This window comes from Erithacus rubecula (assembly GCF_903797595.1).
Source record: "Erithacus rubecula genome assembly, contig: scaffold_396_arrow_ctg1, whole genome shotgun sequence".
Classification (NCBI taxonomy): Eukaryota; Metazoa; Chordata; class Aves; order Passeriformes; family Muscicapidae; genus Erithacus; species Erithacus rubecula.
The window spans coordinates 33,496-57,231 of record NW_027635939.1 but is presented as its reverse complement, the minus strand read 5'-3'; the positions used below and the strand labels follow the sequence as shown (position 1 = coordinate 57,231).

The 23,736-nt window shown below is 53.3% G+C and overlaps 1 protein-coding gene across 2 annotated transcripts; it reads right to left on the bottom strand.

Annotated features, from left to right (window-relative positions):
• Nucleotides 1-1,724: 1,724 nt before the first annotated feature.
• LOC306816161 (epithelial discoidin domain-containing receptor 1-like) lies at nucleotides 1,725-22,336 on the bottom strand. 2 transcript variants are annotated; one of them, XM_079332639.1, is made up of 17 exons: nucleotides 22,119-22,336; nucleotides 20,833-20,935; nucleotides 18,825-19,053; nucleotides 17,515-17,662; nucleotides 16,276-16,378; nucleotides 15,432-15,618; nucleotides 14,876-15,122; nucleotides 13,603-13,716; nucleotides 12,877-13,034; nucleotides 11,338-11,539; nucleotides 10,529-10,627; nucleotides 10,265-10,434; nucleotides 9,733-9,872; nucleotides 7,944-8,111; nucleotides 4,791-5,025; nucleotides 2,811-2,960; nucleotides 1,725-1,860 (listed from the first exon to the last, which is right to left on the bottom strand). In XM_079332639.1, exons 1-17 carry the CDS (start codon nucleotides 22,213-22,215, stop codon nucleotides 1,741-1,743), a joined length of 2,670 nt encoding a protein of 889 aa, XP_079188765.1. In that variant the 5' UTR covers nucleotides 22,216-22,336; the 3' UTR covers nucleotides 1,725-1,740. The 2 variants fall into 2 exon arrangements, with proteins under 2 accessions (XP_079188765.1, XP_079188766.1); XM_079332640.1 differs by having other exon boundaries at nucleotides 1,725-1,857.
• Nucleotides 22,337-23,736: the final 1,400 nt, after the last annotated feature.

Sequence of the window (23,736 nt, the reverse complement as noted above, 5' to 3'; positions counted from 1 at the left end):
AAATAATTTTAAAAAAATTTTTTTAAAGTCTCAAAATTTCCGCCCCTCAGATTTTTGGGGTTCAGGGGTAAAAAAAAGAAATTTTCATGAAAAGAATTTTTCATGATTAAAGGGAATTTTTTGAGGGGGGGGAAATTGGGGTTTGAGGGGAAAAAGGGATTTTTTTGGGGTGGAAAAAATGGTGATTTTGTTGGAAAAAAAAAAATTTTGAGGGAAAAACTGTGATTCTGATTTAAAAAATGGATTTAAAAATCAGGGTGTCCTAAAGAGGAAAAAAAAAATTGAGTTTATTGGGAAATCTGGGAATTTTACCAAGAACAAAAAAAAAGGATTTGGGGAGAAAAAATTTTTTTTTTTTGTAAAACGGCGATTTTTGATAAGTTTGGTTTTTTTTTAATAAAAACAACATTTTGAGATGAAAAACGAAAGTTTTGAGAAATTCTTGAAAACCCCCAAAATTCACAATTATTAAATGTAACAAAAACTTGGATTTTTTTTTTTTTTTTCCCCCGTAAAATATTTCCAGCCCCTCCCCCATGGCGGGTGATGAAGAGCCCGTTAATTAATTAATGATCATTAATTGGTGGTCAGTGGTCACTCAGTGGTCACTCACTGGTGGTCAGAGGTCACTCAGTGATGGTCACTGGTCACTGGTCACTCTGGGATGGTCAGTGGTCACTGGTGGTCAGTGGTCACTCTGGGGTGGTCAGTGGTCACTCTGGGGTGGTCAGTGGTCACTCAGTGGTCACTCACTGGTGGTCAGTGGTCACCCAGTGATGGTCACTGGTCACTGGTGGTCAGTGGTCACTCAGTGATGGTCACTGGTCACCCAGTGATGGTCAGTGGTCACTCAGTGGTCACTCACTGGTGGTCACTGGTCACCCAGTGATGGTCAGTGGTCACTCAGTGATGGTCAGTGGTCAATCACTGGTCACTCAGTGATGGTCAGTGGTCACTCAGTGGTCACTCAGTGGTCACTCAGTGATGGTCAGTGGTCACTGGTCACTGAGTGATGTTCAGTGGTCACTCAGTGATGGTGATGATGGTCACTGGTCACCCAGTGATGGTCACTGGTCACTCACTGGTAGTCACTGGTCACTCAGTGATGGTGATGATGGTCACTGGTCACTCACTGGTGGTCACTGGTCACTCAGGGCCCGCTGCAGGATGGGCAGTGATGATGGTGATGGTCACTGATGGTCACTGGTCACTCACTGGTGGTCACTGGTCACTCAGTGATGGTGATGATGGTCAGTGGTCACTCAGTGGTCACTCGGTGGTCACTCAGGGCCCGTTGCAGGATGGGCAGTGATGATGGTGATGGTCACTGATGGTCACTGGTCACTCACTGGTAGTCACTGGTCACTCAGTGATGGTGATGATGGTCAGTGGTGGTCACTGGTCACTCGGTGGTCACTCAGGGCCCGCTGCTGGCTCAGGGCCCGCTGCAGGATGGTCACTGCTGGTCACTGATGGTCACTGGTCACTCACTGGTGGTCACTGGTCACTCAGTGATGGTGATGATGGTCAGTGGTCACTCAGTGGTCACTCGGTGGTCACTCAGGGCCCGTTGCAGGATGGGCAGTGATGATGGTGATGGTCACTGCTGGTCACTGGTCACTCACTGGTGGTCACTGGTCACTCAGTGATGGTGATGATGGTCACTGGTCACTCACTGGTGGTCACTGGTCACTCAGTGATGGTGATGATGGTCAGTGGTGGTCACTGGTCACTCGGTGGTCACTCAGGGCCCGCTGCAGGTGGCCGAAGTCCGGCCGCTCGGCCGCCTCCCGGGCCCAGCAGTTCAACATCAGCCGGTGCAGGGCGGGGGGGCAGCCGGGGGGGGCAGGGCAGGTACTGCTGGGACCGGGTTACTGGGATTACTGGGGGAACTGGGAGGGACTGGGAATGGGATTGGGATGGACTGGGATGGACTGGGATGGACTGGGATGGCCATAACCCCATCCCACTGCTCCCAGTCCATCCCAGTCCATCCCAATCCCATTCCCAGTCTATTCCTAATCCCTCCCAGTCCATCCCAGTTCCCTCCCAATCCCATCCCAGTCCCCCCAATCCCCTCCCAGTCTCTTCCATTCTATCCCAGTCCATCCCAGTCTACCCCCACTGCTTCCCAGTCACTCCCAATCCCCTCCCAGTCCTTCCCAGTCCCTCCCAGTCCCTCCCACTCCTTCCCAATCCCACCCAGTCCGTCCCAATCCCCACCCAGTCCATCCCAGTTCCTTCCCAATCCCCTCCCAGTCCCTCCCAGTCCCTCCCAATCCCTCCCAATCCCCTCCCAGTCCCTCCCAGTCCCTCCCAGTCCCTCCCAATCCCCTCCCAGTCCATCCCAGTTTGTCCCAGTCCATCCCAATCCCCTCCCAGTCCCTCCCAGTCCCTCCCAATCCCCTCCCAGTCCCTCCCAGTCCCTCCCAGTCCCTCCCAATCCCCTCCCAATCCCCTCCCAGTCCCTCCCAGTCCCTCCCAGTCCCTCCCAATCCCCTCCCAGTCCCTCCCAGTCCCTCCCAATCCCTTCCCAGTCCCTCCCAGTCCCTCCCAATCCCCTCCCAGTCCCTCCCAGTCCCTCCCAATCCCCTCCCAATCCCCTCCCAGTCCCTCCCAGTCCCTCCCAGTCCCTCCCAATCCCCTCCCAGTCCCTCCCAGTCCCTCCCAGTCCATCCCAATCCCCTCCCAATCCCTCCCAATCCCCTCCCAGTCTATCCCAATCCCCTCCCAGTCCCTCCCAGTCCATCCCAATCCCCTCCCAGTCCATCCCAGTCCCTCCCAGTCCCTCCCAGTGCTCCCAGTCCCACCTGCTGCCCGCGGTTCCTGAAGTGGTGTCCGGCGTTGGCGATCACCTGCTGGTCACTCAGGGCTCCGTACGGCTGCTCCCGGCAGCGCGTCAGCACCTCCCACAGGGTCACCCCAAAGGCCCAGGCGTCGCTGGCCGGGCTGAACGTGCCCTGAAATCCCAAATTTGGGAATTTTGGGAATTTTGGGAATTCCAGAATTCAGGAATTCCAAATTCGCGGTTTTCTGTTACGGAGTTCTGGCGATTTTTGGTGATTTTTTGGTGAATTTTTGGGGTTTCAGCTCCTCCCACAGGGTCACCCCAAAGGCCCAGGCGTCGCTGGCCGGGCTGAATGTCCCCTAAAATCCAAAATTTGGGAATTTGGGGAATTTTGGGAATTCCAGGATTCGGGAATTCCAAATTTACGGTTTTCTGTTACGGAGTTCTGGTGATTTTTGGCGATTTTTTCTTCCCCATTTTCCCCCATTTCATTCCCATTTTCCCCCACTTTTTTTTTTTTTTCCTCCATTTTTCCCCTTTTTCCCCCCCCATTTCTTCCCCATTTTTCCCCATTTTCCCCCCTATTTTTGGGGTTTTTTTTCGCCCATTGTCTCCCCATTTCTTCCCCATTTCCCCCCATTATTTTTCCCCATTTCCCCCCATTTTCCCCCCATTTTTTCCCATTTTCCCCCCATTTTCTCCCCATTTCTCCCCCATTTTCTCCCCATTTTTTTCCCCATTTCTTTGGGGTTTTTTCCCCATTTTCCCCATTATTTACCCCATTTTTCCCCCTTTTTCCCCATTTTTTCCCCATTATTTACCCCATTTTTTCTCCGTTTCCCCCCATTTTTGGGTGTTTTTTCCCCATTTTCCCCCCATTTTTTCCAATAATTTCTTCCCCCTTTTTCCCCATTTTCCCCCATTATTTCTTCCCATTTTCTCCCCATTGTTCCCCATTTTCCCCCCTATTTTCTGGGGTTTTTTTTCCCCCATTTTCCCCCCATTTCTTCCCCATTTTCCCCCCATTTTTTCCCTATTTTCTGGGTTTTTTTCCCCCATTTTCTCCCCATTTTCCCCCCATTTTCCCCCCCATTTCTTCCCTCTTTTTCCCCCATTTTCCCCTCATTTTCCCCCTATTTTCTGGGGTTTTTTTCCCCCATTTTCCCCATTTTTTCCCCCATTTTCCCCCTATTTTTTCCCCATTTTCTCCCCATTTTTTTCCCATTTCCCCCCCATTTTCCCCCCTATTTTCTGGGTTTTTTTCCCCCCATTTCTTCCCCATTTCCCCCCCATTTTTCCCCTATTTTCTGGGGGTTTTTTCCCCCATTTTCCCCCCATTTTTCTGGGGGTTTTTTCCCCCCATTTTTTCCCCATTTTCCACCCATTTTCTCCCCATTTTCCCCCTTATTTCTCCCCATTTTCCCCCCATTTTTTGTTTTTTTTCCCCATTTTTCCCCATTTTCCCCCCTATTTTCTGGGTTTTTTCCCCCATTTTCTCCCCATTTTCCCCCCATTTCTTCCCCATTTTCCCCCCTATTTTCTGGGTTTTTTCCCCCATTTTTTCCCCATTTCCCCCCCATTTTCCCCCCTATTTTCTGGGTTTTTTTCCCCCCATTTTTTCCCCATTCTCCCCCAATTTTTGGTTTATTTTCCCCGTCCCTCACCATGAGGATGCTCTCCCAGGCCATCCAGCGGATGGGCAGCAGCGCCTGATCCCACCCAAACCCCAAAAATCCCCATTATTTCTCCCCATTATTTCTCCCCATTTTCCCCCCATTTTCTCCCCATTTTCCCCCTTATTTCTCCCCATTTTCCCCCCATTTTTTGTTTTTTTTTCCCCATTTTTCCCCATTTTCCCCCCTATTTTCTGGGGTTTTTTCCCCCATTTTTTCCCCATTTTTTCCCCATTTCCCCCCCATTTTCCCCCCTATTTTCTGGGGTTTTTCCCCCCATTTTTTCCCCATTTCCCCCCAATTTTTGGTTTATTTTCCCCGTCCCTCACCATGAGGATGCTCTCCCAGGCCATCCAGCGGATGGGCAGCAGGGCGCGGCCCCGCACCCGGTAATAATCGGCCGCGTACAGGTTGCGGCTCATCCCAAAATCCGCCACCTTGACGGTGAATCCGCCGCCCACCAGGCAGTTCCGCGTGGCCAAATCCCGGTGCACGAAATTCCTGCGCGCCAGGAATCGCATCCCGGACGCGATCTGGGCCCCCACGTGGAGCAGAGTGGAGAAACTGAGCCAAAAAAAACCAAAATTTAATTTTTTGTGGCTTTTTATCCCATAAAAATCGCATTTTTCTACCCTAAAATCTGATTTTTTTCCTATAAAAATTGCATTTTCCTACCCCAAAATATGATTTTTCTCATCCCAAAAAATCGCTTTATTCTACCCTAAAATCTGATTTTTCTCATCCCAAAAAATCGCTTTATTCTACTCTAAAATCTGATTTTTCTCGAAATTCCAGGAATCGCATCCCGGACGCGATCTGGGCGCCCACGTGGAGCAGAGTGGAGAAACTGCCCGAAAAAAAAAAAATAATTTTTTATCCCATAAAAATCACATTTTCCTACCCTAAAATCTGATTTTTTTCCTATAAAAATTGCATTTTCCTACCCCAAAATCTGATTTTTCTCATCCCAAATAATCGCTTTTTTCTACCCTAAAATTCGCTTTTTCTCCTAAAAAAAATCCCATTTTTCTACCCTAAAATCTGATTTTTCTCGAAATTCCAGGAATCACATCCCGGACGCGATCTGGGCGCCCACGTGGAGCAGAGTGGAGAAACTGCCCGAAAAAAAAAAATAATAATTTTTTATCCCATAAAAATCGCATTTTTCTACCCTAAAATCTGATTTTTTTCCTATAAAAATTGCATTTTCCAACCCTAAAATCTGATTTTTTTCCTATAAAAATCCCATTTTCCAACCCTAAAATCTGATTTTTTCCTATAAAAATCCCATTTTCCAACCCTAAAATCTGATTTTTTTCCTATAAAAATCCCATTTTCCTACCCTAAAATCTGATTTTTGCTACCTTAAAATCTGATTTTTCTCCCCCCAAAAAATCCCTTTTTTCTACCCCAAAATCTGATTTTTCTCATCCCAAAAAATCGCTTTATTCTACTCTAAAATCTGATTTTTCTCAAAATTCCAGGAATCGCATCCCGGACGCGATCTGGGCGCCCACGTGGAGCAGAGTGGAAAAACTGAACCGGAAAAAAAAAATTAATTTTTTGTTGCTTTTTATCCCATAAAAATCGCATTTTCCTACCCTAAAATCTGATTTTTTTCCTATAAAAATCCCATTTTCCAACCCTAAAATCTGATTTTTTTCCTTTAAAAAAATTCTCAATTTCCTACCTTAAAATCTGATTTTTCTCCCCCCAAAAAATCCCTTTTTTCTACCCCAAAATCTGATTTTTCTCATCCCAAATAATCGCTTTATTCTACTCTAAAATCTGATTTTTCTCATCCCAAATAATCGCTTTATTCTACTCTAAAATCTGATTTTTCTCATCCCAAATAATCGCTTTATTCTACCCTAAAATCTGATTTTTCTCGAAATTCCAGGAATCGCATCCCGGACACGATCTGGGCGCCCACGTGGAGCAGAGTGGAAAAACTGAGCCGAAAAAAAAAAAAAAATTAATTTTTTGTGGCTTTTTATCCCATAAAAATCGCATTTTTCTACGCTAAAATCTGATTTTTTTTCCTAAAAAAATCCAATTTTTTCTTCCCCAAAATCGGATTTTTCTTCTAAAAAAATCGCATTTTCCTACCCTAAAATCTGATTTTCTCCCCCAAAAAATTCCCATTTTCCTACCCCAAAATCTGATTTTTCTCATCCCAAATAATCGCTTTTATTCTACTCTAAAATCTGATTTTCTTCCTAAAAAAATCCAATTTTTTCTTCCCCAACATCGGATTTTTCTCCTTTAAAAAATCCCATTTTCCTACCCTAAAATTCACTTTTTCTCCTAAAGAAATCCCATTTTCCTACCCTAAAAATCTGATTTTTTTCCTATAAAAATCCCATTTTTCTACCCTAAAATTCACTTTTTATCCCAAAAAAATCGCATTTTCCTGCTCTAAAATCTGATTTTTCTCCTAAAAAAATCTCATTTTCCTACCCTAAAATCGCATTTTTCTCCTTAAAAAATCCCTTTTTCCTACCCCAAAATCTGATTTTTCTCATCCCAAAAAATCACTTTATTCTACTCTAAAATCTGATTTTTTCTCCTAAAAAAATTCCATTTTCCTGCCCTCAAAATCTGATTTTTTCTGTAAAAAATTTGCTTTTTTCCTTCCCTAAAATCTGATTTTTCCTCAGGAAATCCCTTTTTTCCCCTTTTTCCTCCTTTTCCCCCCAAATTCACTTTTCCCCCTCAAAATTCCCATTTTTCCTCCCCCCAAAATTCTCTTTTTCCACCCCAAAATCGCAAACAGAAAATGGCTGGAAAGGGGCGTGGCTAATTTGGGGTGTGGCCGGAAGGGGCGGAGCTTGAGATGGGCGGGGCTTCTCTTAAAGGGACAGAACCACAAAAATGCTGATAGAAAACAACTTGGAGTGGGCGTGGCTTGTCAGGAATGGGCGTGGCTTATTTGAGTCATATCCTGGTTGATGGATAAAGTGGGCGGGGCTTCTCTTAAAGGGCCAGAACACCAGAAATAACTGAGTGGGCGTGGCTTTCTTAGGTCATATCCTGGTTGATGGATAAAGTGGGCGGGGCTTCTCTTAAAGGGCCAGAACACCAGAAATAACTGGGTGGGCGTGGCTTTCTTAGGTCATATCCTGGTTGATGGATAAAGTGGGCGGGGCTTCTCTTAAAGGGCCAGAACACCAGAAATAACTGGGTGGGCGTGGCTGGAGTGGGCGTGGCTTATTTGAGTAATCCTGGGTGATGGGAAAAGTGGGCGGGGCTTCTCTTAAAGGGCCAGAACCCCAGAAATGCTGATGAGTAACAACAGCAAGTGGGCGTGGCAGGAGTGGGCGTGGCTTCCTTGGGGCAATTCCTGGTTGGCCGGCAAAGTGGGCGGGGCTTCTCTTAAAGGGCCAGAACACCAGAAATACAAATGGACAGCAATTGAGAGTGGGTGTGGCGGGAATGGGCGCGTCTCAGGGTGGGTGTGAGCAGATGTGGGCGTGTCCCACCTGAGGGCGTGGCCGCGGGGCCCGCCCAGGAACTGGTGCAGGTCTCCGTGCTCCATGTACTCGGTGACGATGCAGAGGGGGCCGGGCCCGGCGCAGACCCCCAGCAGCCGCACGATGTTGGGGTCCCGCAGCCGGCCCAGGGTGCGCGCCTCCTGCAGGAAATCCCGCCTGGCCCCGCCCCCCGGGGGTCAGCACACCTGGGGACACCTGGGTACACCTGGGATACACCTGGGCACACCTGGGATACACCTGGGTACACCTGGGAACACCTGGGATACACCTGGGGACACCTGGGTACACCTGGGCACACCTGGGCACACCTGGGATACACCTGGGATACACCTGGGAACACCTGGGCACACCTGGGGACACCTGGACACACCTGGGATACACCTGGGCACACCTGGGATACACCTGGGATACACCTGGGCACACCTGGGTACACCTGGGGACACCTGGGATACACCTGGGCACACCTGGGATACACCTGGGATACACCTGGGATACACCTGGGGACACCTGGGGACACCTGGGTACACCTGGGCACACCTGGGATACACCTGGGATACACCTGGGATACACCTGGGCACACCTGGGTACACCTGGGGACACCTGGGATACACCTGGGTACACCTGGGATACACCTGGGATACACCTGGGATACACCTGGGATACACCTGGGGACACCTGGGCACACCTGGGATACACCTGGGTACACCTGGGATACACCTGGGATACACCTGGGATACACCTGGGAATGGCTGGGATACACCTGGGATACACCTGGGATACACCTGGGTACACCTGGGATACACCTGGGATACACCTGGGATACACCTGGGTACACCTGGGGACACCTGGGATACACCTGGGTACACCTGGGTACACCTGGGATACACCTGGGTACACCTGAGATACACCTGGGATACACCTGGGATACACCTGGGGACACCTGGGATACACCTGGGATACACCTGGGGACACCTGGGGACACCTGGGATACACCTGGGGACACCTGGGATACACCTGGGGACACCTGGGGACACCTGGGATACACCTGGGGACACCTGGGTACACCTGGGATACACCTGGGGACACCTGGGATACACCTGGATGCACCTGGGATACACCTGGATGTACCTGGATGCACCTGGGCACACCTGGGATACACCTGGATGCACCTGGGCACACCTGGGATACACCTGGATGCACCTGGGATACACCTGGATGCACCTGGGGACACCTGGAATACACCTGGGTACACCTGGGATACACCTGGGTACACCTGGGATACAGCTGGGATACACCTGGGATACACCTGGGTACACCTGGGCACACCTGGGATACACCTGAGTACACCTGGGGACACCTGGGGACACCTGGGGACACCTGAGTGTGCGCCTTCTGCAGGAAATCCCACCTGGCCCCTCCCCTCAGGCGGAGTCAGCACACCTGGGCACAGGTAAACCCTCCCCAGGTGGATCCCTCCCAGTTTATCCCAGTCCCCCCCAGTTTATCCCAGTCCCTCCCAGTTTATCCCAGTCCCTCCCAGTCTATCCCAGTCCCTCTCAGTTTATCCCAGTCCCTCCCAGTTTATCCCAGTCCCTCCCATTTTATCCCAGTCCCCCCAGTTTATCCCAGTCCCTCCCAGTTTATCCCAGTCCCTCCCAGTTTATCCCAGTCCCTCCCAGTTTATCCCAGTTTATCCCAGTCCCTCCCAGTTTATCCCAGTCCCCCCCAGTCTATCCCAGTCCCTCCCAGTCCCTCCCAGTCCCCCCAGTTTCCATACCGGGCGTTCTTGGTGGCGTCCGGCCGCAGCACCTTGACCGCCACCAGCAGGGGGCGCTCTGCATCCTGGGGGGCGGGGCCTGAGCAGAGGGGCGTGGCCAAGTCCAAGGTGTGGGGGGCGATGACCTCACACAGCAGCACCTAGGGGCGTGGACAAAGAAGGCGTGGCCAAACAGAGAGGGCGTGGCCAAAGAGAATATTTTAAAATTAGGGTGGGGCTAAAATGTTGAGGGCATGGCCTTAATGTGGGTGGGGTTAAACCAGAGCTGGGTGGGGCCAAATAAGTGAAAGTGGGTGGGGCCAAACTCATTAGTGTGGGGCTGTAATAAGGGGCTGAGCAAATTTAATTAGGGGTGTGGCTAAGACAGCATGGGTGTAGCCTTAAAAGGGGTGGGGCTAACCATTTGGGGGGTGTGGCAAATAATTTTGGGGGTGGGGTTCAATCCCCATTTAGGGGTGGGGCTAAGAAATCATGGGAGTGGTCTCAATAAACCACAGGGGGCGTGGCTTGGTGCTGAAGGGGCGTGGCTTACCTCTCCGAACTGCCCCTCCCCCAACTTCTCCCGGAAGCGCAGGTGGTGCCGGGGGAAGGAGGGGAGGGCGGGGCCGTGGGCGGGGCTGTGGGCGGGGCCAGCCAGCGCGTAGTTGGAGCCTCCGGTGACGTCAGCCTCGGCGTAGGCGCCCGCCCCTCCCTCGGGCTCACCTGTGCACAGGTGGGAGGGGCGCAGGTGAGCTGGGCGTGGGAGTGGCCACAGTGGGCGTGGTCGCAGTGGGCGTGGCCTCAGCCCCGCCCTTACCGTCGGTGTTGATTGGTTTGGCGCCGTCGGGCGTGGCTCGGGCCGGGCCTCCCATTGGCTGGGCGTAGGTGGCCAGGAGCAGCCGATAGGCTGGGTTGGCTGGGGGGGCGTGGCCAGAGAGGGTGTGGTCAAAGGGGGCGTGGCCCACCCCCATTCCCACAGGATTTTGGGGTTATTTTCAACCTTTTTCTCATTCCCAGAGTGATTTTTTGGGGGGTCCCAAGCAAAAAAAAATTAGGGAAAAAACATCCTCCCTCCTTTTTCCCCTCCCTCCTTTTTCCTCTCCCTCCATCCCTTTTCTTTTTTCCCTTTTTCCCTCCCTTTCTCCTCTATTTTTGTTTTTTGTACCTCTTTTCCTTCATTTTCTCCTATTTTCTCTTTATCCCCTTTTAATTTTTCCTCCCTACTTTTTTCTTTCCCTTTTACCTTTTTTCTCCTCCCTCCCTCCTCTCCCCCACTTTTCTTCTTTTTCCCCTTTTCCCTTATTTTCCCTCTTTTTCCTCCTCTCTTTCCCTTTTTCCCTCCTCCCCCTTTTTTCATTTTCTCCCCTTTTTCCCTCTCCTTCTCCCCTTTTTTCTCTAATTTTTCCCATTTCCCCCTCTTTTTCCATTTCTCCCATTTCCCCCTTATTCCCTTCCCCCCCTTTTTATTTCCCCCATTTTTTTCTTATTTCCCCCTTTTTCCTTTTTTTTCCCTTTTTCCCCCTTTTTTCTTCTTTTCCTCCTTTTCCCTTATTTCCCTTTCCCTCTTTATTTCCCCTTTTTTACCCTTTTCCTCCCGTTTTTTTTTTTTTTTCCCCGTTTCCTCACCAGCCCCGGGGGGCAGCGGGGGGGGGCGGGGCCGTGCCCGGGTGGGTTCCTGGTACTCCCCGGTCCCGGTTCCGGTTCCGGGGGGGATCCGCTCGTAGCGGGGCAGCCCCCGCGCCCCTCCCCCCCCCGTGGCGTTGTTGATGACCACGGTGTCACCCGAGAGCTGCACCCGCAGCGCCGCCTCCGGCCCGCGGCCCTGCGCCTGCGGGGCACCGGGAAAACCGGTTAGTACCGGCTAGAACCGGCTAGAACCGGCTAGAGCCGGCTAGAGCCGGCTAGAACCGGTTAGAACAGGTTAGAACCCATTAGAACTGGTTCTGCCTTGGTTAGAACCCGTTAGAACCGGCTAGAGCCGGCTAGAACAGGTTAGAACCTATTAGAACAGGTTAGAACTAGTTAGAACCGGTTCTGCCTTGGTTAGAACCCATTAGAACCTGCTAGAGCCGGCTAGAACCGGTTAGAACCCATTAGAACAGGTTAGAACTAGTTAGAACCAGTTCTGCCTCAGTTAGAACCCATTAGAACTGGTTAGAGCCAGTTAGAACCAGTTCTGCCTTGGTTAGAACCCATTAGAACCGGTTAGAGCCAGGTAGAACCGGTTCTGCCTTGGTTAGAACCTATTAGAACTGGTTAGAGCCAGTTAGAACCAGTTCTGCCTCAGTTAGAACCCATTAGAACAGGTTAGAACTGGTTAGAACCCATTAGAACCAGTTCTACCTCGGTTAGAACCCAGTAGAACCGGTTAGAGCCAGTTAGAACCAGTTCTGACTCGGTTAGAACCAGTTCTGCCTTGGTTAGCACTGGTTAGAACCAGTTAGAACCCATTAGAACAGGTTAGAACCACTTAGAACCAGTTCTTCCTTGGTTAGAACCCAGTAGAACCGGTTAGAGCCAGTTAAAACCAGTTCTGCCTCAGTTAGAACCCAGTAGAACCGTTTTGAGCCAGTTAGAACAAATTCTGCCTTGGTTAGCACTGGTTAGAACCAGTTAGAGCCGGTTAGAACCGGTTCTGCCTCGGTTAGAACCCATTAGAACCAGTTAGAACCTGTCAGAACCAGTTCTGTCCTGGTTAGAACCAATTCGAACCAGTTCTGCCTTGGTTAGAACCCGTTAGAACTTGTGAGGACCAGTTAGAACCAGTTCTGCCTTGATTAGGACATGTTGGAACCAGTTAGAACCCATTAGAACCAGTTAGAGCCAGTTCTGCCTCGGTTAGAACCAGTTAGAACCGGTTAGAACCAGTTAGAAACTGTTAGAACCTCTTAGAACCAGTTAGAACCATTCCAATCCCCTTCCAGCTCCTCCCAGTCCATCCCAGTCCCTTCCAATCCATTCCCAATCCATCCCAGTCCATCCCAATTCATTCCCAGTCCATCCCAGTCCCTCCCAATCCATTCCCAGTCCCTCCCAATCCATTCCCAGTCCCTCCCAATCCATTCCCAGTCCCTCCCAGTCCCTTCCCAGTTTATCCAAATCCATTCCCAGTCCCTCCCAGTCCCCTCCCAGTCCCTCCCAGTCCCTCCCAGTCCCCCCAGTGACCTTGCCCAGGGTGTGGGCGCAGCGGCGGCGCCGCAGGGTGAGGATGAGCAGGGCCAGCAGCAGGAGGATGATGATGGCGCCCAGGCAGCCCAGCAGCGCCGGCGGCTGCCCCGGCCCGGCCTCGGCCACCGGCGGGGCCAGCTCGGGCTCCCCAGGGGCTACCGGGAGGGGCGGGGGGCGTCATGGCCACGCCCACCTCGGATAAGCCACGCCCACCTCTGATAAACCATGCCCAACTCGGAGAAACCATGCCCACCTCGGATAAGACACACCCACCTCGGATAAACCATGCCCAACTCGGATAAACCACGCCCACCTCTGATAAACCACGCCCAACTCAGATAAACCATGCCCAACTCGGAGAAACCACGCCCACCTCGGATAAGCCACACCCACCTCGGATAAATCACTCCCACCTCAGATAAGCCGCCCACCTCGGATAAGCCACACCCACCTCGGATAAGCCACGCCCACCTCGGATAAGCCACGCCCACCTCTGATCAACCATGCCCATCTCTGATAAGCCACTCCCACCCCTGATAAACCACGCCCATTGAGCCCCGCCCAGTTAAGCCCCACCCAGTTAAACCCCACCCATTTATGCTTCCACTAATCCACACCTCATTAAGCTCTGCCCAATTAAGCCCCACCCATTTATACCTCCATTAAATCACATCCCATTAAAGCCCCGCCCAGCTAAGCCCCGCCCAGTTAAGCCCCGCCTACCCAAGGAGGTGATGTTGGTGATCCTGCCCCCATTGTGGGCACTTTCCAAGATGGCGGCAGAGGGGTCAGGGGTCGGGGGCCACCCGCTGCCACCCACAGGGTCATCCAGCACCTCTGGGGACGTTGATGACGTCATCATCGGTCAGTGACGTCATTGGGAATTGGTGATGTTGTGGACAGTCAATGATGTCATTAACAGTTGATGACGTCACAGACGATAATGATATTATAATGAAATCAATTACACTATTGTGAAATCAATGATGTCATTGGTTGACAATGACCTCATCAGTCAACCGATGATGTCATCATGAACCACTGACCCCGTGACCCAACCATTGACCCCATGACCCAACCACTGACCCTATGACCCAACCATTGACCCCATGACCCAACCATTGACCCCATGACCCAACCATTGACCCCAACACCCAACCATTGACCCCAACACCCAACCATTGACCCCAACACCCAACCATTGACCCCATGACCCAACCATTGACCCCAACACCCAACCATTGACCCCAACACCCAACCATTGACCCAACACCCAACCATTGACCCCATGACCCAACCATTGACCCCAACACCCAACCATTGATCCCAATGACCCAACCATTGACCCAACACCCAACCATTGACCCCATGACCCAACCATTGACCCAACACCCAACCATTGACCCCAACACCCAACCATTGACCCCAACACCCAACCATTGACCCCAATGACCCAACCATTGACCCAACACCCAACCATTGACCCCAACACTCAACCATTGACCCCAACACCCAACCATTGACCCCAACACCCAACCATTGACCCCAACACCCAACCATTGACCCCATGACCCAACCATTGACCCCAACACCCAACCATTGACCCCATGACCCAACCATTGACCCAACACCCAACCATTGACCCCAACACTCAACCATTGACCCCAACACCCAACCATTGACCCCAATGACCCAACCATTGACCCAACACCCAACCATTGACCCCAACACTCAACCATTGACCCCAACACCCAACCATTGACCCCATGACCCAACCATTGACCCCAACACTCAACCATTGACCCCATGACCCAACCATTGACCCCAACACTCAACCATTGACCCCATGACCCAACCATTGACCCCAACACCCAACCATTGACCCCAACACCCAACCCTTGACCCAATGACCCAACCATTGACCCCATGACCCAACCATTGACCCCAACACCCAACCATTGACCCCAACACCCAGAAATTGACCCCAACACCCAACCTGAGATGAAGGACACCTCGCTGAAGAGCATCCACTCGGCGCCGAAGAAGAAGCGGCACTGGATGAACCGGGCGTGGCGCCCGCCCAAGGGGACGGTGACCGAGCGGGCGCTGGGGTCCTTGATGGCCCCGGCCAGGCTGTGGGTGGCCACCGTGGGCTCCCAGGCAGTGGCCAAGCTCTTCTTGAAGCGACACTCGACCGCCCGGAAGATTCCGACCCCGCGCGTGTGGAGGTTGTTGCAGTGGACCTGGGAGGGGTGATGACACATCCCATAATGCTCTGGGGCAGAGTGACCAATCCCAGGCCCCAAAATGGGATTGATGTGGTGGCCACTCATCTGTCCATCCATGGCTCACCAACCCCACAATTCCCACAATTCCTGGTGGTCAGTTCTCCAGGACAACCTTGGGACACTGATTTCCCACCATCCCATGATGCTCTGGGGCAGAGTGACCAATCCCAGACCCCAAACTGTGGTGGTCACTCATCCGTCCATCCACAACTGACCAATCCCACAATTCCCTGGGCCCACATCTCCCAGCATTCCCCGGGGCACCTGCATGGCATGGAATGCCCGGAGCTCCTGGAACTCGAACTCCAGCTCCACGTGTGGGTGTGGCCCAGGGGGGCGTGGCCACCCCACGTAGTCGTAGCCCGGCCACAGGCGGCGCTCGCGCGTCCTCAGGAAGTCATCGAGGCCCAGGACCCCGTCCGAGAGCTGGCCCAGCCCCCCAAAGTGTAACCTGGGCAGGTGGGACACACCTGGGTAGGGGAGTGTCATGTGACACACACCTGGGGACATCCCTGTGACACCTGGGCACCTCCCAGTGACCCCTGGGGACCTCCCAGTGACACTTAGGGACCTCCCAGTGACACCTGGGCAGGTGGGACACACCTGGGTACAGGAGTGTCCTGTGCCATTCACCTGGGGACCTCCCAGTGACACCTGGGGACATCCCAGTGACAACTGGGGACCTCCCAGTGACACCTGGGCAGGTGGGACACACCTGGGTATGGGAGTGTCCTGTGCCACCCACCTGAGGACATCCCAGTGACACCTGGGGACCTCCCAGTGACACCTGGGGACATCCCAGTTACACCTGGGCAGGTGGGACACACCTGGGTACAGGGAGTGTCCTGTGCCACACACCTGGAGATCCCCTAGTGACATGTGGGGACATCCCAGTGACACCTGGGCAGGTGGGACACACCTGGGGAACTGCCAGTGACACCTGGGGAACTCCTAGTGACACCTGGGGACCTCCCAGTGACAAATGAACACTTGAATTGTCCCACACCACCCACCTGGAGATCCCCCAGTGACACCTGGGGACAGTCTGGGGACACCTGAGGATGGTTTTGGGGACACCTGGGGACACCTGGGGACAGCTGGGACTCACGGGCCGGCGCTGAAGCCGTCGTAGGTGGAGTCGTTGAGGACGATGGGGACGGGGTCCAGCGCCATGACGTGTCCCCGCGGGGCCGTGTAGGACAGGAGCCCGGCTGGGGACGGGGACACGGGGTCACCGTGGGGTCAGGGTGGGGTCACCGTGGGGTCAGGGTGGGGTCAGCACAGGGTCATTAACCGGGGTTAACGAGAGGCCACCATGGGTGATGTCATCAACCCACCATCGACCCGATTACCCAATGAATGACCCAAGCATTGACCTCAATACTCAACTGTTGACCCCATGACCCGACCATTGACCCCAACACTCAACCATTGACCCCAACACCCAACCATTGACCCAATGACCCAACCATTGACCCCATGACCCAACCATTGACCCAACACTCAACCATTGACCCAACACCCAACCATTGACCCAATGACCCAACCATTGTCCCCATGACCCAACCATTGACCCAACACCCAACCATTGACCCAATGACCCAACCATTGACCCCATGACCCAACCATTGACCCCATGACCCAACCATTGACCCAATGACCCAACCATTGTCCCCATGACCCAACCATTGACCCAACACCCAACCATTGACCCAATGACCCAACCATTGACCCCATGACCCAACCATTGTCCCCATGACCCAACCATTGACCCAACACCCAACCATTGACCCCATGACCCAACCATTGACCCCAACACTCAACCATTGACCCCAACACCCAACCATTGACCCCATGACCCAACCATTGACCCCATGACCCAACCATTGACCCCAACACCCAACCATTGACCCCATGACCCAACCATTGACCCCAACACTCAACCATTGACCCCAACACTCAACCATTGACCCCATGACCCAACCATTGACCCCAACACCCAACCATTGACCCAATGACCGAACCATTGACCCCAACACCCAACCATTGACCCCAACACCCAACCATTGACCCAATGACCCAACCATTGACCCCAACACCCAACCATTGACCCCAACACCCAACCATTGACCCCAACACTCAACCATTGACCCCATGACCCAACCATTGACCCCAACACCCAACCATTGACCCCACAGTAACAAAACCCAACTCTACTTCCACACGGCCACCACCAAGGGTTGGGTGAAGGACTTGGCCACCACCCCTTTGGCCACACCGGGGAGTGCCAAAGTGGGACAGAGGTGACAGGGAGGTGGCAGGGAGGTGACAGGGAGGTGACACTCACCCTCCCAGGGGCAGCCGTAGAGCTCAAGGCGCAGGCAGACGCTCATGGCGCGCGGCGCCCGCGGGTACACCCGGAGAGCCCGGGCCACCGGCGCCGGCGCCAGGTCCTTCAGCACCACGCCCTCGGGGTCCTCGTTGCCACCGATCACCTGCGGTGACACCGTTGGGACGCCGGGGTGGCATCAGACCAGGAGTGAGGTCACCAAGGTGTCACCAAGTTGCCCGATCACCACGGTTGTGCAATGTCCCCAAATGTCCCCAAATCCCCTCAATGTCCCCAATGTCACCAATATCCCCAGTGTCCCCAAATCTACACAAATGTCCCAAATGCCCTCAATCCCTTCAAATCCCCCTGATGTCCCCAGACCCCAGTGATGTCCCCGATATCCCCAAGTCCCCTTGATGTCCCCGATGTTCCCGACACCCTCAATGTCCCAAAACCCCAGGATGTCCCCAATCCTCCCAATGTCACCAACTCCCTACAATGTCCCCGATGCCCCCAAACCCCCCTAATCCCCCCAATGTCCCCAGTGTCCCCAATGTCCCTGATGTCCCTGATATTCCCAATGTCTCCAATATTCCAAATCCCCTCAATGTCCCAAATCCCCCCCATGTCCCAAATCCCCCTAATCCCCCTGATGTCCCCAATATCCCCGATGTCCCCGCTGTCCCCCATTGTCCTCAAATCCCCCCAGTGTCCCCAAATACATTGGCATTCCCAACATTCCCAAACTCCCCAATCCCCCACGATATCTCTGATGTACCTGATGTCCCCAACCACTCTACAAGGTCCCAAATCCCCTTGATGTCCCCAATGTCCCCAATCCCCCCAATGTCCCCAACAACCCCAAATCCCCCCAATGTCCCCAACAACCCCAATCCCTCCAATGTCCCCAAATCCCTGTGACATCCCCAATGTCCCCAACCTCCCCAATGCCCCAAATCCTCTTGATGTCCCCAATGTCCCCAGTTCCCCTGGATCTCCCTGATGTCCCTGATGTCCCCAGTCCCCCTGGATGTCCCCAGTGTCCCCAATCCCCCTGGATGTCCTCAAGGTCCCCAATCCCCCTGCATGTTCCCAATGTCCCTGATGTCCCCAATCCCCCTGGATGTCCCCAATGTCCCCAATCCCCCTGCATGTCCCCAGTGTCCCCAGTCCCCCTGGATGTCCTCAAGGTCCCCAATCCCCCTGCATGTTCCCAATGTCCTTTATGTCCCCAATCCCCCTGGATGTCCCCAATCCCCCTGGATGTCCCCAATGTCCCCAATGTCCCCAATCCCCCTGGATGTCCCCAGTGTCCCCAAGGCCACCTCAGCTCCCCAGCGGTCCCTCCAGCGCAGCCAGCGCCGCCGGTCTCGGCTGTAGCGCAGCCGGTACTGCCGGGCGAACTCGCGGCCGTGTCCCCCCGCGTGGCGTCCCTGTGTCCCCACCAGCGTCACCACGTGCAGCCGGCCCAGGTCAACCTCCAGGAACTCCTGCTCGGCCGGGAACACCGGCCCGGCCGGACACCAGGCGCCGTCCCCGTCACTGCGGCCCAGCCTGGCACATGGGGGACATTGAGGACATTTGGGGACATTAGGGGACATTTGGGGACATTTGGGGACACCTGGGGACACTTGGGGACACTTGGGGACATTTGGGGACATTTGGGGACACTCAGGGGACACCCAGGGGACACTGGCCCCACCGGACACCAGGCGCCGTCACTGCCACTGCGGCCCAGCCTGGCACATGGGGGACATTGAGGACATTTGGGGACACTCAGGGGACACCCAGGGGACACCCTGGGGATATTTGGGGATATTTGGGGACACTTGGGGACACTCTGGGCATGGCCAGGGGACACTTGGGGACATTTGGGGACATGTGGGGACACCCAAGGGACACTCAGGGGACATTTGGGGATACCCAGGGGACACCCTGGGGACACCCAGGGGACATTTGGGACACTCAGGGGTGTGACGAGATGCAAGAATTTGGGGACATTTTGGGGTGTGGGGACATTCAGAGAGACCCACCAGACACCAGGTCCTAATACTAGGCCAAACTGGTTTATACTGGTCCATACTGGTCCATACTGCTCCATACTGGTCCGTACTGGTCTGAACTGGTTTATACTGGTCCATACTGTTCCATACTGGTCCATACTGGTCTGAACTGGTTTATACTGGTCCATACTCCTCCATACTGGTCTGTACTGGTCTGAACTGGTTTATACTGGTCCATACTGCTCCATACTGGTCTATACTGGTCCATACTGGTCTGAACTGGTTTATACTGTTCCATACTGTTCCATACTGATCCATACTGGTCCATACTGGTCTGTACTGGTCTATACTGGTCTATACTGGTCCATACTGGTCCATACTGGTCTATACTGGTCTATACTGGTCCATACTGGTCCGTACTGGTCTATACTGGTCCATACTGGTCCATACTGGTTTATACTGTGCTATACTGGTCCATACTGTGCTATACTGGTCCATACTGGTTTATACTGTGCTATACTGTTCCATACTGGTCCATACTGGTCTATACTGGTCTATACTGGTCCATACTGGTCCATACTGGTCCATACTGGTCTATACTGGTCCATACTGGTCTGAACTGGTTTATACTGTTCCATACTGTTCCATACTGATCCATACTGGTCCATACTGGTCTGTACTGGTCTATACTGGTCTATACTGGTCTATACTGGTCCATACTGGTCCATACTGGTCTATACTGGTCTATACTGGTCCATACTGGTCCGTACTGGTCTATACTGGTCCATACTGCTCCATACTGGTTTATACTGTCCCATACTGTCCCATACTGGTCTATACTGGTCCATACTGGTCTGAACTGGTCTATACTGTTCCATACTGTTCCATACTGGTCCATACTGGTCTATACTGGTCTATACTGGTCCATACTGGTCCATACTGGTCCATACTGGTCTATACTGGTCCATACTGGTCTATACTGGTCCATACTGGTCCATACTGGTCTATACTGGTCCATACTGGTCCATACTGGTCTATACTGGTCTATACTGGTCCATACTGGTCCGTACTGGTCTATACTGGTCTATACTGGTCCATACTGGTCCATACTGGTCTATACCGGTTTGTAGTGGTCTATACTGGTCTATACTGGTCCATACCGGTCTATACCGGTCCATACTGGTCTATATTGGTCCATACTGTTCTATACTGGTCTATACTGTTCCATACTGGTCTATACTGGTCCGTACTGGTTTATACTGATCTATACTGGTTTGTACTAGTCCATACTGGTCTATACTGGTCCATACTGGTCTATACTGGTCCGTACCGGCCGTGGCGGGCTGCAGTGGAGTCAGACCAAGCACTGGAGGCTGAGAGGCGAAAATCGGGGATGGAGCCGTCCTGCATTCCCAGAGCGAAACGACAGCGGCCTGGGGACATGGGGACATGGGGACATTGGGGACAGTGGGGACATTGGGGACAGTGGGGACATTGGGGACATTGGGGACATTGGGGACAGTGGGGACATTGGGGACATTGGGGACATTGGGGACAGTGGGAACATTGGGGACACTGGGGACATTGGGGACATTGGGGACATTGGGGACATTGGGGACATTGGGACATGGGGACACTGGGGACATTGGGACATTGGGACATTGGGGACAGTGGGGACAGTGGGACATGGGGACATTGGGGACACTGGGGACACTGGGGACATTGGGGACAGTGGGGACACTGGGGACATTGGGACATTGGGACATTGGGGACAGTGGGGACATTGGGGACATGGGGACATTGGGGACACTGGGGACACTGGGACATTGGGGACAGTGGGGACACTGGGGACATTGGGACATTGGGACATTGGGGACAGTGGGGACATGGGGACATTGGGACACTGGGGACACTGGGGACATTGGGACATTGGGACATTGGGGACAGTGGGGACATTGGGGACATGGGGACATTGGGGACACTGGGGACACTGGGGACATTGGGGACAGTGGGGACACTGGGGACATTGGGACATTGGGACATTGGGGACAGTGGGGACATGGGGACATTGGGGACAGTGGGGACATTGGGGACATTGGGGACAGTGGGGACATTGGGGGACATTGGGGACAGTGGGGACACTGGGGACAGTGGGGACATTGGGGACACTGGGGACACTGGGGACAGTGGGGACATGGGGACATTGGGGACACTGGGGACATTGGGGACACTGGGGACACTGGGGACACTGGGGACATTGGGGACACTGGGGACATGGGGACATTGGGGACATGGGGACATGGGGACATTGGGGACATTGGGGACACTGGGGACACTGGGGACACTGGGGACATTGGGGACATTGGGGACACTGGGGACACTGGGGACATTGGGGACAGTGGGGACATTGGGGGACATTGGGGACAGTGGGGACATTGGGGACATTGGGGACATTGGGGACACTGGGGACACTGGGGACATTGGGGACATTGGGGACACTGGGGACATTGGGGACATTGGGGACAGTGGGGACATTGGGGACATTGGGGACACTGGGGACATTGGGACATTGGGGACACTGGTGACATTTGGGGACATTGGGGACACGTCTCTCACCCAGGTCCAGCAGTGTCCCCTCCTCTGTCCCGCGCTGGGTCCCCTCGGCCACCCCGGCCAGCAGCAGGAGGGGGAGGGGCAGCGGCAGCGCCGCCATGGGGATGGACTGGGATGGACTGGGAATGAACTGGGAATGAACTGGGATGGACTGGGAGGGACTGGGAATGAACTGGGAATGAACTGGGATGGACTGGGATGGACTGGGATGGACTGGGAATGAACTGGGAATGAACTGGGAATGAACTGGGATGGACTGGGAGGGACTGGGAGGGACTGGGAATGAACTGGGAATGAACTGGGATGGACTGGGATGGACTGGGAATGAACTGGGAATGAACTGGGATGGACTGGGAGGGACTGGGAATGAACTGGGAATGAACTGGGATGGACTGGGATGGACTGGGAATGAACTGGGAATGAACTGGGAGGGACTGGGATGGACTGGGAATGAACTGGGATGAACTGGGAATTAACTGGGATGGACTGGGATGAACTAGGAATTAACTGGGATGGACTGGGATGGACTGGGATTAACTGGGATGGACTGGGATGGACTGGGATTAACTGGGATGAACTGGGATTAACTGGGATGGACTGGGATTAACTGGGATTAACTGGGATGGACTGGGATGGACTGGGATTAACTGGGATGGACTGGGATTAACTGGGATTAACTGGGATGGACTGGGATGGACTGGGATGGACTGGGATGGACTGGGATGGACTGGGATTAACTGGGATGGACTGGGATAGACTGGGAATGAACTGGGACTGAACTGGGATGAACTGGGATGAACTGGGATGGGCTGGGAATGGACTGGGATGAACTGGGATGGACTGGGATGGACTGGGATGGACTGGGATGGACTGGGATGAACTGGGATGGACTGGGATGGACTGGGATGGACTGGGATAAACTGGGATGAACTGGGATGGACTGGGATAAACTGGGATGGACTGGGATGGACTGGGATGGACTGGGAATGAACTGGGATGAACTGGGATGGACTGGGAATGAACTGGGAATGAACTGGGATAAACTGAGATGAACTGGGATGGACTGGGAATGAACTGGGAGCGACTGGGAATGAACTGGGATGGACTGGGAATGAACTGGGATGGAACTGGGATGAACTGGGATGGACTGGGAATGAACTGGGAGCGACTGGGAATGAACTGGGAATGAACTGGGAGGGACTGGGATGAACTGGGATGAACTGGGAATGAACTGGGATAAACTGGGATGAACTGGGAATGGACTGGGAATGAACTGGGAGCGACTGGGAATTAACTGGGATGAACTGGGATGAACTGGGATGGACTGGGAATAAACTGGGATGAACTGGGATGGACTGGGATGAACTGGCAGCCCCCCCAAACAGCTGCTCCCAGAATTCTTTGCGGGACCCCGGCAGCTGCAAAAGGGGCGGGGCCTCACCCTGACTCCACCCCCTCATTTGCATAAAGATAAATATATTCATGAACCCCCAAAAAATCCACAAAATCTGCCCCAAATATCCCCAAAATTCGCAAAAAAAACCCCCCAATATCCGCCCGAAATTCCCAAATTTCCCCCCAACTTCCCCCAATTCCCCCCAAATTCCCAAAATTCCTCCCG